The sequence below is a fragment of the Drosophila serrata genome, unplaced genomic scaffold (assembly GCF_035046125.1).
Source record: "Drosophila serrata isolate PLE 108 unplaced genomic scaffold, ASM3504612v1 contig_251, whole genome shotgun sequence".
NCBI classification, from domain to species: domain Eukaryota; kingdom Metazoa; phylum Arthropoda; class Insecta; order Diptera; family Drosophilidae; genus Drosophila; species Drosophila serrata.
In genome coordinates, this window is record NW_028257149.1 from 133,380 (window position 1) to 149,269 (window position 15,890).

Genomic DNA, 15,890 nt, shown 5'->3' on the forward strand with positions numbered 1-15,890 from the left:
AGCAGAATGCCTCGTTTTCGCTTTGGAAGAAACTGCAGTTTGCTGTTCAGCGTCGCACTGAGCAAACGTCGTGTCTCGTCATCGTCGTTCTCGTTGTCGTTGTCGCTGTTGCTCATTGCAAAATTGTTAATTGAGAATTGTAAAGCGCTAAAGACGCTCGCGACAAGTGCAAGGATTTTAATTACTACACTTCCCTTATTGGCTTCCAACTTTGCACGCATTTTGTTAACGTTTGTTTGTTTTTTTTTTAACGTTTTTTTGTTTAATTGTTTGTTAACACATCGTTTGTTATCCTGGAAAAAATAAAGACCCACTCAGGCTTAGTTAAGGACCGATCAGGAACACACACACACTCTCAGGATAAACTTTGCTCTCTTGCTCTCTCTCTTTTTGTTGAGAGAGCAGTAAAAAAGGTAAGTCACGGGACCCACTTTCGCTTTCACACAAAAATGGGACACAGGAATTGGCCAGACACGCACTCAGGGTGAGTGTCGGGTCACTTGTCGGGGTCTCCATCTCCATACGTCTCCGTCTCCTCTGTCTGCTGAATAGAGAGGAGCTCTCTACGCCTGGTCCTCCTCCTACTCCAGCTCCTCCCGATAGTTAGTTGTTAGGGCGACCCAGACCGAGACCGAGACCGAGACCGAGAGCCAGACTATAACAACAACCCACTCCAGCACCCTCCTACCTCCCATCACCATAACCCATCGCGGTTCCCATCTGCAGAGGCCACAAAGAGCTCACTCCACCTCTACACGGACACGGACACGCACATGGACACGTGCACACAGACACAGCAAGGTGACGTAATGGCAACTACTCCACTAACACATTTTTCTGCATTCCTGCAACGCGAGGGAGCATAGCAGCAGCAGAGGCAGGCTCCCAGGAGCTATGGGGGGGGGAGATGGAGATGGAGCTGGCAGGAAAGTCGCGCGACGACGAGGAGAAAAACTGAATGAAAATTGCAGGCAGCGAAGCGTGTGCCTAGCGCAAAACAGAAAAAAAAAAAAAAGGAACAAGCAGTGGGGGGCAAAAAAAAAAAAGAAAGAGCGTGGAAAAAAGCATAAAACGGCAGAAACTAGAGACGCAGCCAGACGATGACGACGACGACAACAGGAGGAGGAGGAGGAGGAGGAGGAGACTAGCTGAGGGGGGGTCATGCTCACACACGTGGGACGTGCTGTGGAGCTCAGGATGTGTATAAGTGTGAGTGTGTGTGTGGTTGAATGCTAGGAAAACAGCAGAATCACAAGCAGCAGAAAGGAGGAGGAGGAGGAGGAGGATGAGACTCGCCAAACTGGTGGCCTGAGACTAGACGCTGTCTGCGTGTCCCTGTGTGTGTTATGTGTGTCTGTGTGTGTGTGTGCGACTGGCCGACATTCAAGGTTGACGGCGCATAAGCTTGTTGTTGTTTGCTGCTGCTGCTGCTGTTGGAAATGCAACGCACAGGAAAGTGCGAGAAGCATACACTGTATGTCATACATATACAAATGTATATTCCAGGAACCTTGTGAGTAACAGTAACAGTAAAGCTGGAATTGCCAGGGCTTCCCAAACTCATTGTAACGGGATCAGGGGAAAGCTAAAGAGAGTACAAAGAGATGGGAAGAGTAGAAAGTCCAATAAGAGCAAAGAGAGCAGAGATTATGGGATCTTGTGCCATTTACAGTTATATAAAATGCAGTTATATAAAAGGAGACCGAAGAGGAGAGTAGTTGTGGAGAGTTGTGGTGAAGCCCAAGTGGAGAGTTTCCGCGGAGTTTATCGTTGACAATTAGAACCGAACGAAGCGTACCAACAGCACTTCCGTTAGCCTTGCACACCAATCAACGGGAATGAACAACAACAGCGGCCAATTGAGAGTCATTCGTTCGCACAAGTGGACACAACACACACACACACTCACACACACACACATACAGAGCGCCCTGTGTGACTCACTTCCAGTGCAGTTCTAGCACAACGCACTTGTTTGGCTGCACAGAGACAGAGAGAGAGACAGATGCCATAGCAAATGGAGATCACGATCATGATCATGATCATGAACATGATCACATTGTAATAATGATGCCATCCAAGGCCGCCGCCGCAGCAAGTCTTGCGAGTGGATGGAGGAGAAGTTGCAAAAACAAACACAGAAAATACAGAAAGCGAAAGCGAAACAGAGACACAGACAAAGTGCATAGTTATCGCTATAGACCAGGGGAGATATATAGGAGGAGAAGGAGGGGGGAGGAGCCTCTCCCAAGTTCTTGGAAACGGTTACTCCAAGGCCAAGAGCTGGATAGACAAACAAATGAGGCACAAAGACTAGAAGAGATATATGTAGCTCTGCTGCTTCTTCTTCTGTTTATTCTCTCTCTCTCTCTCTTTCTTGCTCCTGACTCCATTCCATGACCCATTCCATGATTCGCGATGTTTCCATTTCTATTTCCAGGCACTACTTTTCTGGCCTCTTCATCAGCTCGTTCTTCTTCTTCGTCTTGTTTTTGCTTCTTTGCCAGTTCAGTCAGTCAGTTGGTCATGAGTGTCATGTGCATAGAGTTAGCTGTGTGTATGTGTGTGTGTGCTTGTGGGGGACTAGGACAGTCAAAGGAGAAGGAGAAGAAGAAGGAGGAGGAGAAGGAGGAGTAAAAGGGGGCTTCCTCTTCTTCTTACGCTTTTCGTTGCCATACGATCGCTGTTTCTGCACTTTCGTTGACATTTTTTCACTTGCATTTTACACACTCGATTCTTTTTCATTATTTTCTTCTTGTTTTTTATATTGTTCTTTTTTTTGTTGTATTTCTTTTTTTCAATTGGCGAGGGTCTCAGCTTACCAAGGCGGCCAGGCAAGTGGGGGGGGGAGGTGCGCAAAAACTCAGACGAGACAGCGAGGGTCGCTTTTTTATACGATAACAAAATAAAAAGTAGTTGTAGACTTGGCTTTGGCTCTCATACTTGAAAGAATAACGGGTAATTTGAGACGATGCGATGGGTTAACGGTAAATGTGGCAAGCAATGACAAAAACTCTCACACTCTTTCAACTAACTTTCTTCCCTCTACACTAAACCCTCGCCCGCATAGTGAAAAAAAAAACTAAAGTGTAGAAGAGTTCGCAAAAATAAATAAATTAAAAAAAAAAAAAAAATGTGGAAAAAAATTAAAGTGTGTACCCTCAGTGAGCCAGATGCGCACACCCCCTCCCCCACTCCACCACTCACTGTCCCATTTCCCGCCACCCATTCCAATCCCTTCCCGTCGTCGCCACTCAACAATGCAATGACATTCAGTTTCCAGTCAGAAGCAGCAGCAGCAGCAGAGGCAAAAGCAAATACCACAGGCGAGAGGGAGAGAGAGAGAGAGAGAGAGAGAACGAACACGCCAAAGATCAACGGCCAAAAAAAAATTTGCCAGTCCCGAAAAAATACACAAAACTCGGGCACACATGCATGCATGCATCCATTCCAATATGTGTGTGTGCTTTGCATTTGTGTTTGTGTTGTGTGTGCAGGGCCTAAAAATAAGTCGCAACCATGCTGCTTCCCAACCAGCACTCTGCTTCCAACACCCCCCCCCCCCACCCCCTTCTCCATTCCACCCAGAAGTTTGCACACACGAGGCTAGCCGAACGATCGTCCCAACCAAAGCCGAACCCGAACCGAGCGAATCGGGAATTGCACACACAGAGACACACACGCAGCAACATGTTCGGAGGAGCAGCCAAGAGTTGGTGGGGGGGGGGGAAGAGCAGGAGCGTAGCCCTAGCTCGCTCGCTCGCACATTTTTTTTATCTAATAACCTTGTGCAATGTTATTAAACCCAAAAAGTTTCTTAACCTCGCCGGGCGCAGCGACTGTGCGGCGCTGGCAGAGCAACGAGCAGCGAGAGCAGCTTTTTTTTTTTTTTTCTGATGAGAAATGCTAATACATTGTAGCTGTTGCAATCGTGTGCGTGTGTGTGTGTGTGTGTGTCAATTGATCGGGGAGCCAGTGTGTGAGTGTGCCACATTGCGCAAAATTGTCTATAAAATTAATGAGCTGGCCATGCACACACACACACACACACGCGTAGGCTTATATACATATATAAAAGTATATGTATAAATGCATATTCTTAGTGTGCTCGCTGAAATTGGAATTGAAAATGACTGCGGGAATGCGAGCGAAAAAAATAAACAAGCCAAGTTCCATGTAATGCGAATTAAATTGCCTCGGCAAGAAAGAGAGAGAGAGACCTACAATGCGCAGCTGACTTTCGCTGCCCGCCCCCTCCATGCACATTTCGATTTTCGATTTCGATTTCCATTCTCGCTCCCCTTCCCCCCCCCCCCCCAACCCTAACCCTTGCATAGGCTTTTGTTCGCCTTTCTCACTTTACCGATCGACAGTTTCCTTTTGCCAGCACTTCACATTTCAATTTTCGCGAATTAATTTGCTGCGCTTGCAACTTAGAAAGCTCGAAAAAACCAAACCAAGCAACCCCCCTTAGCCTATTCCTATTCCATTAAAAACGCGATATGTACAAAAAAATATATCCATATATCAAAGCAGTTACGTAGCGCTAATTCTGCCAACGTCAACTCCGATTCCAGGTTCCCATATTCCCACACACGTAGTGTGCCTGGGGTGTAGAGGGGGGGAGGGCAAATGCAAATGGCAAATTTCGGAAACTGAATTCGAAACGCAGCAGAAATGGCGCAGTTACGGTGCTTACTCTCACTCTCTCTCTCCCTGTCAAACACCCCCTGCCCCCTGTCCCACAAAAAATACATATGTTTTCGTAGACTACTTACGGTGATCATCATCCGATATAGAGATGCAGCGGGTGCGAACGGGCAAACACTAGAGGTGAATGCACTGAGAAGTTCGGACATGCGTGTGCGAGCGAAAGCCATACGAATGGATGTCCCACTCCAGCTAGAGCAGAGTGCGGGTGCGAGTGCGATGACAGCATTTATTACTGAACCGTTTGTTATTTTCGTACGGTATTTTGCATTTTTGCTTTTTGGTACAGTTCAACGTTCATTAGAGCCGGCCAACAACTGATTGTGGATTGCAAGTGTGCGCGCAGCGGGTGGGGGGGGAGCGGGGTCACTGCAGCGGACGGGCACTTATCGGGCAAAAACGAGGAGATAATGCGAAACATTCGGCGGCGGGCAGCGTTGTCACACATTATTATTATTATTATTTTTTTTAGGAGTTGCACAGCGAACGCACGGTAGGGAGGCGGAGGGGAGCCGGGTAGAGGGACGCGGGGGCGAAGCCGTTGAACGCTCGACGCAGTTCAAAGCCCCGACGGCAGCGACGGATGACGACAGCGCAAAAAAAAAAACAACACGAGAAACCGAAACCGCACACACAAAAACAAAAAAAAAAAAACACACACAAACCGAATTGGCGGAATTGACTTCCTCTTCCTTCCACACTCTTGTAAAAATCACAACCGTTAAACTCCACTTAATCCACGAGTCGCGCGCGCTTCACTCCACGTTTGAAATAAAACTAACCGACGATGGAAAATGTACGCGCCGATCTAGCGCGAAAACTATTTGCACTCAAGAGCAGACCGCGTCGGTCGATGTCGAAAACTTACATGGCTAGTTTTCCGAGCGAGAGGAGAGCGACGATAGGCACTGGGGCTAGAAACTAGAGGAGCGTCGCAACATTTATTTGAGCGAAAGAGTGGCGCGTTGGTCTCACTCCCACTCAATGGATGCTGCTGCTGCTGCTGCTGCTGCACTCTTGCACTCCTGCACTCACTCTCAGTTGCAGTTACAACTCCAACTGGCGAGAGGGAGGCAGGGCGGCAGGTGGTCTCTGTCTAACACTATTGAGTTTCTAACCAGAGCCGCTGCTCTCTGCTCGCTCGTTCGTTTGCTCGCTCGCATCCCACACTACTGCTCTCTCCCACTCTCGGTTGCTCGCTCCCTCTCTGCCGCTCACTTTTCGACTTTGGCTCGCGAATTTTTATGTGAAATTTTGTGCGGGGTAAATGACCGAATGTCCGACACACGATGACTAGGTTAAGGTGAAGGTCAAATTAGCGAAAATGCAAAACAACCAAAGCGCAAAAGGCGCTGCTGACGGCGCAGTCGCAGAGCACTAACAATAGAAATCAACTTTGTCAGCGCAAATGATGGGCCAAGACGGGCTAGGAAGGGGGGGGTAGCGGAAAACCAAAACAAAAGAAAAGGCAGCAAAACCAAAAAAAAGAACACAAAAGCGTTTTAGTCGATAGGAAAGAGGGAGAGAGAGACGGAATAGTAGGCATAGAAGACAGGCAACAGAAAGGATCGGGGGGGGGGGGAGGTATGTATATATTTCGCAGACAGTCGTGCATTCTTCTTCTGTCTGGTCCTCTTCCTTTCGCACTCCTCCTTGTCGCTCTCATGGTGGCGATCGGCAGAGCCAGAGAGCGCCTGCTGCTTGCTTGGCAGCACAGTTCGCCGCCTCTCTTTGCTCGCTGGCAAGCTTTCTAACGCATGCCTTCTCTTTCCCCCACACACGGACAGAGGCTGAGGCTCTCTCTATTATGCGCAACTAGCTAGGCAGCAACAGCGACGCGGGCAGCGACAGCGACAGAGCAGACGCGATTGAACGCGAGACCTTGAACTTGGACTCAGTTTGCGAGTTGAAGAATTGGGTTTTGTTTTGAATGCTCTCTCCCTGTCTGCCTCGCTATGTGTGTCGAGTGTGTGTGTGTGCTATCTCGTGTGGCACCTCGCCGCCTGACTATTCCAGTTCTATTTGCACTCTGGCTCCCTACCTTCCGCCCTAATTGTTAGCAATTAGCCTAATGGGCCAATTAACACGCATTAATCAGGTGGCCCTAGAGAGAACCGTCTCCCTCTAACTAAAGCCTGCCTTCATCTCCTCCTTCTCCTTCTCCTTTTCTCTTTTTAATGCAAATGCAAATGCCAAGCACCGTTATGCCGGACGTACACATACACAATGCATACACGGCGTCACTCTGCATTCATGCATTTAGAGGTGGGCGCGGGGGGTGGACGCCTTTTGCGTCTAGCACTTGTCTAGCCACACACAGACACAGTCGGCACTCACTCGAACACACACACACACACACACACACACTCTGCCTGGCTGGCTGACTGCATTCTGCTTTCGTTGTAATGCTCTCCTTGTGGCGTCTTCTTCCTCCTCTCTATCTTGCTCTCCGCTAGTTTTTACACAACTTTCGCTTTCACTGCCACTCTCGGCTCTCCCCCATACACACGCGTGTGTGTGTGTGTGCATTGGACGTTAGATTTTACATTTGGTGGGAGCCACAGGGGCTCTCTCTGTGTGTGTGTGTGTGTGTGTGTGTGCAATGTGGGCGCCATAGCGTCTAGCCGGCAACAAGTGGAAAGCGGAAAGCGGAAAGCAAAGAGTGAAAACTGGATGTGGACTGACCTTGTTTAATGTTTTGTAAACTGTCGTAGACTTGTCACCACTGTACTAGTAATAGTAGTTCCATCTCGCTTTCATAATGGAAAGGGGAATGGGAATGGGAATGGGAAATACTGGAATGTGGGCATAGCAAAAAGTGCGAATTGGAAACAAAATGCTGATAGTCTCAGCTTGTGTGTGTGTGTGTGTGCATAACTAAATCACTTAACCTTGAAAATAGAAACCGCACACAGCAACAAGGAAAGGCAAAAAAAAAAAACAAGCCAAAAGCAAAAGTCATAAAGAAATCCGCAAAAAAGTTTCTCGGGCAAACAAAAAAATGAAAAAGAAGAAAAGAAATATAAGAAGCAAACATACAGATAGAGAAATTAAGAAAAGCACAAACAAGTTTGCCAAAAAAAAAAAAAAAGAAGGAGAATGATTAGAACCCGCGGGGGTGGCGCACACACACACACACACACGCAAAATATATGTGCTTAGCATTTAGTTTCCAACTGAACAAACTACCGCTGCCTCTATCTAATCTCTTTGCCGCTTTGCTCTTTTAGCTTTTTGGCTTTTGCAGCTTTTTTTGTTCTTTTTTTTTTTTATTATTTTATTTAGCAGCGCAGTCAGCCAAATAATTGCTTTTATTCAAACCTCACACACACACATACAAGCCTGCAACGAATTCAACTTTTTTTCTAGAACTATTTCCAAGGCTGCTAACGGTGGTGAGAGGGAGAGAGCTAGCCATAGCTGCTGCCTGGCGAAATGCGCCAAACAACACACAAAAAAAAATTTAATAATAATACAGTCAGCACAGCAACAACAAATTTAGTATTTAGCCTTGAAAGTTCGTAAACACTACGACCGCACACACACACACACACACACAGAGAGGGGCAGCGACGTGCACACGTACTTGGAGATCTGTTATATGCAGCGTCAAAAATTGTGGAATATGGAATATAGGAATAGAGCAAGCGAGAGAGAGAGAGGTGGAATGATCTATTGGCCGTCAGCCACTCTCCTTCCACTTTCCCGCCTGGGGGAAATCACTCACTCCTCCCGCTCTCTCTCTCTTCTCCTTTTTTTGCCTGGCCAGACTTTATTAGTTATTAGTCAGCCGGCGACTGCGACATGTTTGTTTTGTTCTATGCACAAAAATTCAACTCTAGTATAAAGGGAGAGAGAAAGAGCAAGCGAGATCGATACAAAAAAATGCTGCTTGCATGTGTGTGTGTGTGTGTGTGTTGCGTCTGGGAATTCTACATTCTAATACTGAAAAAGGGAGGGGGGGGGGGTACCGGCCCCCGCCGTCCTGAGGCTCAATCCTTTGAGCGCGCTCTGACTCTGGCTCTCCCACAAGTTCTCATTCTCGCGCTCTCTCTCTTGGTCACTCTCTCTCTCGATCCCGCATCCAGACGAACGCACACAGACGCAGTGCCAAAATTTCGGGGAATAGTTTCGCCAGTGTGTGCTCGGGTTTTGTTTTTTTTTTTTGTTTTTTTTTTCGGCTGGCTAATGCGCTTTTTTGTGAGTGCTGGACGTTGACGCTGGCTGCGACTGCGGCAGAATCAGAAGCAGCAACTGGCACGGCACTCTCTTCTTCTTTAGCGCGAATTCAGTTGAGTTTCTACGCTTGCAATCATCAAACGCAACAAACACAAAACACACGCAAATCGGACTAGTCGCTGTGATCGGAAGAGAGAAACCAAGAATTGCCGCTTTTATCCTGGCTTCCCAAAAAAGAAGGGAGCATCTCGCAATGGGATCGCAATTAGTTTAGTTTAGTTTAGTTTTCAGTGTTTTTTGTTCGTTCGTTCGTTCGGTCGGTCGGTCGGTCGGTCGGTCGGTGGGTCGCTTCCCCTTCGCTTCGTTCAGTTTCGGTTCGCTTCCTTGCTTCTCCAACTAACGGTTCATCTAGTGTGTATATGTGTATGTGTGTGTGTGTATGCGTGCCGTCATCTTTTTTTTGTGTTCTATTTTCTTTTGTTTGTTGTCGAGTGTCGAAATTAAACGAAATTCAAAAAAATGCCACACTAAAACACAGTCATAATTAATTAGCGATTGGAAAAGTAAATAAATGAAAGAGAAGAAATGCACCAAACAGCCGTTAGTTGTTACACAATTCAATTCAAATCCAATCAGAGCAATACAATTCACAGCTGGAAACAGCTACAGCTACAGCTCCAGCTCCAGCTCCAGTTCCAGCTTCAGCCATAGCAGGAGTCGGATTCCAATTAGAGCGAGCGCCGGCGGCTGGAAAGGTGAGACAGGGAATTGGAGAAACGGTGGGAACGGGCTGCGCGCGAACGATCCACACACTGGAAAGCGCAGTGGGAATGGTAATGGGATGACGTGCATTCCCGTAATTCCCATAGACAAAAGACAAAGAGAACTTGAGGCTCTGCGTGCTATTTATATATTGACACACTCACACAAAAGCCTAATAAATGGTGAAAAAAAATAAAGTAAAATAATAAATGGCAAAAAAACGAAAAATAAAAAAGTGCAGCATAGAGGGGCGCACGCCTGGCGGACTTATCTAATAGTTTTCACTTTCAATGTCGAGCGAAAGCTCTCTCTCTCTCTCTCTCTGTTAGTGCTTATCTGTGCGAGCGGGTGAGAGTATTGCTTAACGTGCGCTCTCTCTTTCTCTCTCTCTAAATGCGAATTCTGTGTTTCGGTTTCGATTTGGATTTTGGTTCTGTATATATGTACATATGTATCTGCAAGATGTGCAGATGCGTTTCCAATCTCCACTTTCCACTTTCCATTAGCTTTCTTCCACTTTCCAGTAATAAGCCTGTAATCTTTTTTTTATATAACAAATAAAGATTAAAGCAAGCAAAAAGTCATAAAAAGCGAAACAGAAAATATAAATAATATAAATTAATTAAAAATTTTAATTCTGCATTTTTTTATTGTTGTTGTTTCCCAGCACAAGTGTGTTCTTGTTATACTCGCATTTGTTATAATTTCGTTTTTTTTTTCTCCACTTTGCGATGCGTTTGCTGTTTTCTTTTGCCTCTTTCTCAGCTTTGTTTTTTTTTTATATATATATGTATATAATTTTTTGTATGGTTTTTTGCACTCGTTATAAATTTTTTGCGCCGTCTGCTCGAGCCGTCTGCTTCTTCTTAAAGCATTTCGCGAGTGCTAATTGTCGTCTTGATAGTTTTATTTAATTCTGATTCTGATTCTGATTCGCCGTGTGACATAGAAATGGGGTTTTTGCTGCCTGCATTCGTCGCCGCCGTGGTTGACATTTTAAACTGCATTTGTTAACAATTTTCGAACATTTCGCATAGTTGCAAGCGAAAAGTAAAACAGAGAAAAATAAAATAAATACAGAATAAAACAGAGCAGGGAAAAAAGTCATGGCAAAGCAGAAACAAATGCTTTCAACTTTTTTTTTTTTTTTTTTTCGCGGGCACAGCACGAATACCCGGGAGTTGCCTCTGTCTCGGAGCCCCCCTCTTTTTTTTGTTCTTTATTCTGATCCATTTTGTAATCCGATTGTGACTTGAATTCTAATTTTTTCCTCTTTTTTTTCTGTACATTTGCAGTTTAAGTAATCACTAAGTGAACAAGGACACAGCCCAGGAAAGTACTAGTACAACAACTATTCAACAACAACAGCAACAACAACTATTCAACAACAAACACCAACAACAAGAACTATTAACCAAAGAGCATAGCGCCAGAAGCCAGTAGCTGCCACTGAGCTTTCTGTCCTTGACAAGGACAGGAACCTGGCACACAGGCACACATAAGCCGCCAACATACGCAAAAAGGTGACCTCGAAGAAGGCCAGCGTTGTGACGGTTGACGACGATCACAACAACAATAACAACAGCAACCAGAACAACGACCACAACGCTCGGCAGGCACTCAACAACAACAACAACACACCAACAATAACAACACCCACACCAATCACTCCAACCCGTACACCAACACCAGCTGATTATCAGGATCAGGAAGAGCAAGAGCATCAGGATCATCAGGAACTCCAAACAGGCGATATCATGGACGATACACAGCATTTTTGCCTACGCTGGAACAACTACCAGAGCAGCATCACCTCGGCCTTTGAGAATCTGCGAGATGATGAGGCCTTTGTGGATGTGACGCTAGCCTGCGAGGGCAGGAGCATCAAGGCGCATCGTGTTGTCCTTTCCGCCTGCAGTCCCTACTTCCGCGACCTGCTCAAGGTGAGTTTAATTTTGATATCCTTTTGGGGTGGAGACTTCCTCTATGGAGACTTCTTGAATGTTTGTTTTTGAGTATTTTAGTTGCTAAAAGTTGGTGTAAGATAAGATGTATCTTTAGGAAACTAAGAGGGGATAACAAAAGTAGCTTATATGGTTTATTTATAGAGTTAAAGCGAACTGTATATGTGTGTGACCCACTTTGGACCCACTCTTTTCTTTTTATCTCCCTCCCTTGGACGTTGCAACACATGTGGTGTGCTCCAGCTTCAGTTTTCTGCTTCCTGGGGGTGCTCTGTGCATGTATAAATTATATACTTAGCAATATAGTATAATATATAATGCCAAAACGATCTTTAAGATAACTATAATCAAAAGAAACTGCAGAGAATTCAAAGCTGTGACCCTTTAACTCAGGAATTATGGCATTTAGCTTGAATTTTAATTTATTTAGTTGCAAATGGAAGTTGGAGTTGGGGATTGGGACAGTTGAAGAAGTAGAAACAACTGCCTGCCGCAATAGACACGCCACATAAGGAAAGCCCGGAAGCCGGGGAAGTTGCAACACGGCATTAACTTGCCCGCCTCTTACTTAGTTTATTTTTTTTGTTTCGTTTTTGTTTATTTTTTACCCAAAGAGTTTTTGCGGTGCAAATGAGTTGGACTTGGCAAGGACTCCTCTTTTTTTTTTTTTTTTGCGGGACAACGCGGCGTATGATTGATTTGTGTGCTGCGATCATGCAACGCATAAGGCCTTCCTTCCCCTTGCCACAAAAACTAGACCAGGTCAAAAAAAAAGGGGTGTAGAGTCAGGCTAATCCTTGAGGCACAAGTAAAGTTTTTTGCAACTAATGCAGGACCTCCCCACTTCCCTGGGGGGGGCCCGCTTCATTATTTTTATTATGACATTAAAATTATGTGGATTCGCTGTTGTTGCCGACAACGACAACGATGGCGACGACGTTTGCCCGCCAAAACTTTGTGGCTTTCTGCCTCTGCCTCTGCATTGAAAATATTTGCACGCAATTGCGGTTTTTGAGCCAGTTAGAGTTTTGCCATTTTTGCCATTTGCATTGTTGCAAGCTGTCAGCAAAAAGGGGGGGTAGGGGCAGGGCGGTGGATTGGTACTGCAGCAGAAATTATATAAATTACAAAGTGCCCCGCCCTCCGTTGTTGCTCTGTTTACTCTGTCTCTTTCGACATGATTTGTTAACATGATAGAAAACTTGCTGCGCTTTCCTTTATTACAAACAAAAAAGACTGAGAGACAGAGAAGGGTTGTAGAGGAAAGTTGTTTGGGTTTTTCGGAATCCTGGCTTTTATAGTAACTGCAATTAGGAGAAACTCCTGGCTACCCAGCTCCACCTCCAGCTCCAGCTCCAGATGATTACGCAACACTGAAGGCAGGACAGGTCTAAGGGAACCGAAACAAGAACATGTCAAGTTTGCTGGCAAAGTTTCTGTGATCCTCCTTCTCCTCTTCTCATTCTTTCCAAAATACAAAATACAAAAAAAAAAGAACTGCAAAAGTCGGCATTTAATTTGTTAAAAAGGCCAACTAAATGCAGCGATACAACACAAAAAAAGAGGGAGCAAGAAAAACAAGAAAAACAGCAATGACAATGGGTTGGGGGGGACACAAATTATTATGTACCCAAGAAATTAGTATACAAAACTTTGCTGGCCTGGCCTGGCACTGGGCTCTCTTGCAACAAACGAAAAAAGGCGGCACAAAACTTTGTAAATTCAATTTGAAATACATACAAGTGGGCACTGTCAGTCCCACGTTGGGCGCCAAAAAAAGAAATGTTAACCAGGACCAGGAGCAGGACCAAGGAGTAAGAGCTGCACAAAGAAGCCAGAGACAGAGAGTGGACAGGGAGGACAACTGTGAACTGTGAACTGGACTCGGCAAAACAGGAGACACTTGGCACTGTCCCAGCTACACAGGCAGGACCCAGGGACAAGAGACAACCCCCCCAGAGTACTTGGCGTCGCAATTGTGCCCCGACTTTGCGCCTATGCATAAATATTTAATTAACTGCAGCGCATTATTTTAATTAGGTGTAAAAAAAAAGAAAAACACTGACAACAACTGCTGTGAATCCTATGGGGAGGGAAGAGAAGGAGGGTCCAGAGGTGTCTTAATAGCTGTTTGCTAAAAAAAGCATTCTGACTTTTGTGTAAGAACCACGCCCTCAAGGCAAGGCAAGGCATTTGCATGATGTTAATATTGTGTTGATGATGCCAATGCCAGCTGCAGAGATCGAGATCTTGCTTCCCTTAGCCTCCCCCCAACAAAAGCTGACCTCGATTCTGCAATCTCTACCTCTTTCTCTCTCAGTGTGTTCAACTCAATCGCAAATACTTAATATCCAGTTGCATGTACATATGTACATACGTGTGTATCTGTGTCTGAAAGTAAATATAAGACAACGGATGCAACGATCTCCGAGGAGGCAGGCGGCAAGACTTGACCCAATTTCTAGTCAGGCAACACAGACATGGCATGCAAGCGAACCAAAAGCAGCTCCCTTTGTTGGAGTTCCACTTGATAAGTGAAACTCATGCAGTAAAGCGGCACAAACTGGAATGCACTGGCCCTGAAAAAATAAAAGGGATTGGGTATGGGGATAAGGAGAGCGGAGTTGGAACCACACATGGCAGCTCTCGGGGGGGATCGCAAGAGAAAAACGGAAAGCAAAAAGCAAAAAAAATGAAACTTGTACAGAGAAACGTTCAAAATCGTTCAATTTGTGGTTATTTGTTATCTTTTTTAATTTTTTCTTATTTATATTTGTGATTTTCAGTCATATTTGAAGGTTGTCTGGGCAAGAAACAACATTAACATTGTGACTAATCCGAATTTGTATTACTTACTCACAGAGCACACCCTGCAAACACCCGGTCATATTGCTGCAGGATGTAAACTTTATGGATCTGCATTCGCTGGTGGAGTTCATATACCATGGCGAGGTTAATGTTCATCAAAAGTCGCTGCAGTCATTCCTTAAGACCGCCGAGGTGCTGCGCGTCTCGGGTCTGACACAACAGCAGGCAGAGGACACACACAGCGTGAGTATATAGAAACCTATATCATATCATATCATATCTATATATCTCTCTATATTTCCCATTTGTAGCATTTGGCCCAAATCCAGAATCTGGCTAATGCCGGCGCCGGACGCACACCCTACAATTCGCATTCACACTCTCATGCCCACTCGCTTTCACATCCGCATCATGGCTCCTCCATACATGACGATGGCGGCGCATCCACATTGTTTAGCCGCCAGGGTGCGGGCTCACCGCCACCACCTGCAGTCCCATCGCTGCCCACGCATATCAATAATCAGCTATTGAAACGCATGGCCATGATGCATCGCAGCAGTGTTGCCGCCGAGGAGACTTCACATGCTCTAAAACGGCCACGTGGCTCTGATAATAACAATGGTGGCTTGCCACTCTCTGGTGGTGGCAGTGGAGGTGGTGTCGGTGGTGGTGGTGGTGGTGGTTCCGGTAGCAATAATAATAGTAGCCCGGATTTGCCATCACTCCATCATGCCCGCAGCACTTCGCCCCAACAGACACCGGCTGATTTTAGCACAATTAAGCACCACAACAATAATAATACACCGCCGCTCAAGGAGGAAGGAAAGCGTAAGTTTTACCCAAGGATGTTTTTCGGAATATATTAATCTCAACTCTTTTTCTTGTTTTCCCCGCCCCTGAACAGGCAACGGACCCACTGGCAATGGTGCTAGCAACGGCAACGGAATCTCCATTAGCGATAAATTGGGCAGCTTGACACCATCACCTTTGGCTAGGGCTTCAGCCGGTGCCGATGATGTTAAATCGGAGCCCATGGAGCTGGTCTGTTCAACGAACAATAATGCCAATGCAAATGATGAGCATAGCAATGATTCCACCGGCGAGCATGATGCCAATCGTTCCAGCAGCGGTGATGGCGGCAAGGGCTCTTTGAGGTTGGTTATCCCCCAGCTTAACTTGAGATCTCTTGTTCTATATTTATTTAATGGATTATATTTGTAGTTCTGGTAATGATGAGGAAATTGGCGATGGTCTTGCCACACACCATGCCGCCCCGCAGTTTATAATGTCACCGGCGGAGAATAAGATGTTTCAGGCTGCCGCCTTTAACTTTCCCATGAGCAATCTCGATCACTCAGCGTTGCTTGGTGAGTATTTCGAATAAAACTCAACTAACTAAACTAATTACTAACTAAAGCTTCTCTCTGCTTTCTCTACTCTCTCTTCACTCTCTCTCTCCTCTTTACT

General features: G+C 45.7%; 2 protein-coding genes across 8 annotated transcripts in view; one reads left to right on the forward strand and one right to left on the reverse strand.

Annotated features, from left to right (window-relative positions):
• Positions 1–5,492, reverse strand: part of Mur2B (Mucin related 2B) — a 99,151-nt gene extending 93,659 nt beyond the window's left edge. For 2 of the 3 annotated variants that reach the window (XM_020950178.2, XM_020950176.2), the window contains exon 1: positions 4,779–5,492. The gene's annotated coding sequence lies outside the window, so the exon portion shown is untranslated. The remainder of the gene's footprint in view (positions 1–4,778) is intronic. The other variant, XM_086832796.1, reaches the window with a different exon arrangement.
• br (broad-complex core protein) overlaps positions 1–15,890 on the forward strand; it is a 48,442-nt gene that overhangs the window by 8,661 nt on the left and 23,891 nt on the right. For 3 of the 5 annotated variants that reach the window (XM_086832798.1, XM_086832801.1, XM_020950179.2), the window contains exons 1-5: positions 11,409–11,594; positions 14,478–14,666; positions 14,735–15,251; positions 15,328–15,577; positions 15,645–15,790. In XM_086832798.1, coding sequence (XP_086688924.1) covers positions 11,409–11,594; positions 14,478–14,666; positions 14,735–15,251; positions 15,328–15,577; positions 15,645–15,790 — 1,288 coding nt within the window. Of the gene's footprint in view, positions 1–10,946; positions 11,595–14,477; positions 14,667–14,734; positions 15,252–15,327; positions 15,578–15,644; positions 15,791–15,890 lie in introns of those variants that run through there. The other 2 variants (XM_086832797.1, XM_086832800.1) reach the window with 2 other exon arrangements.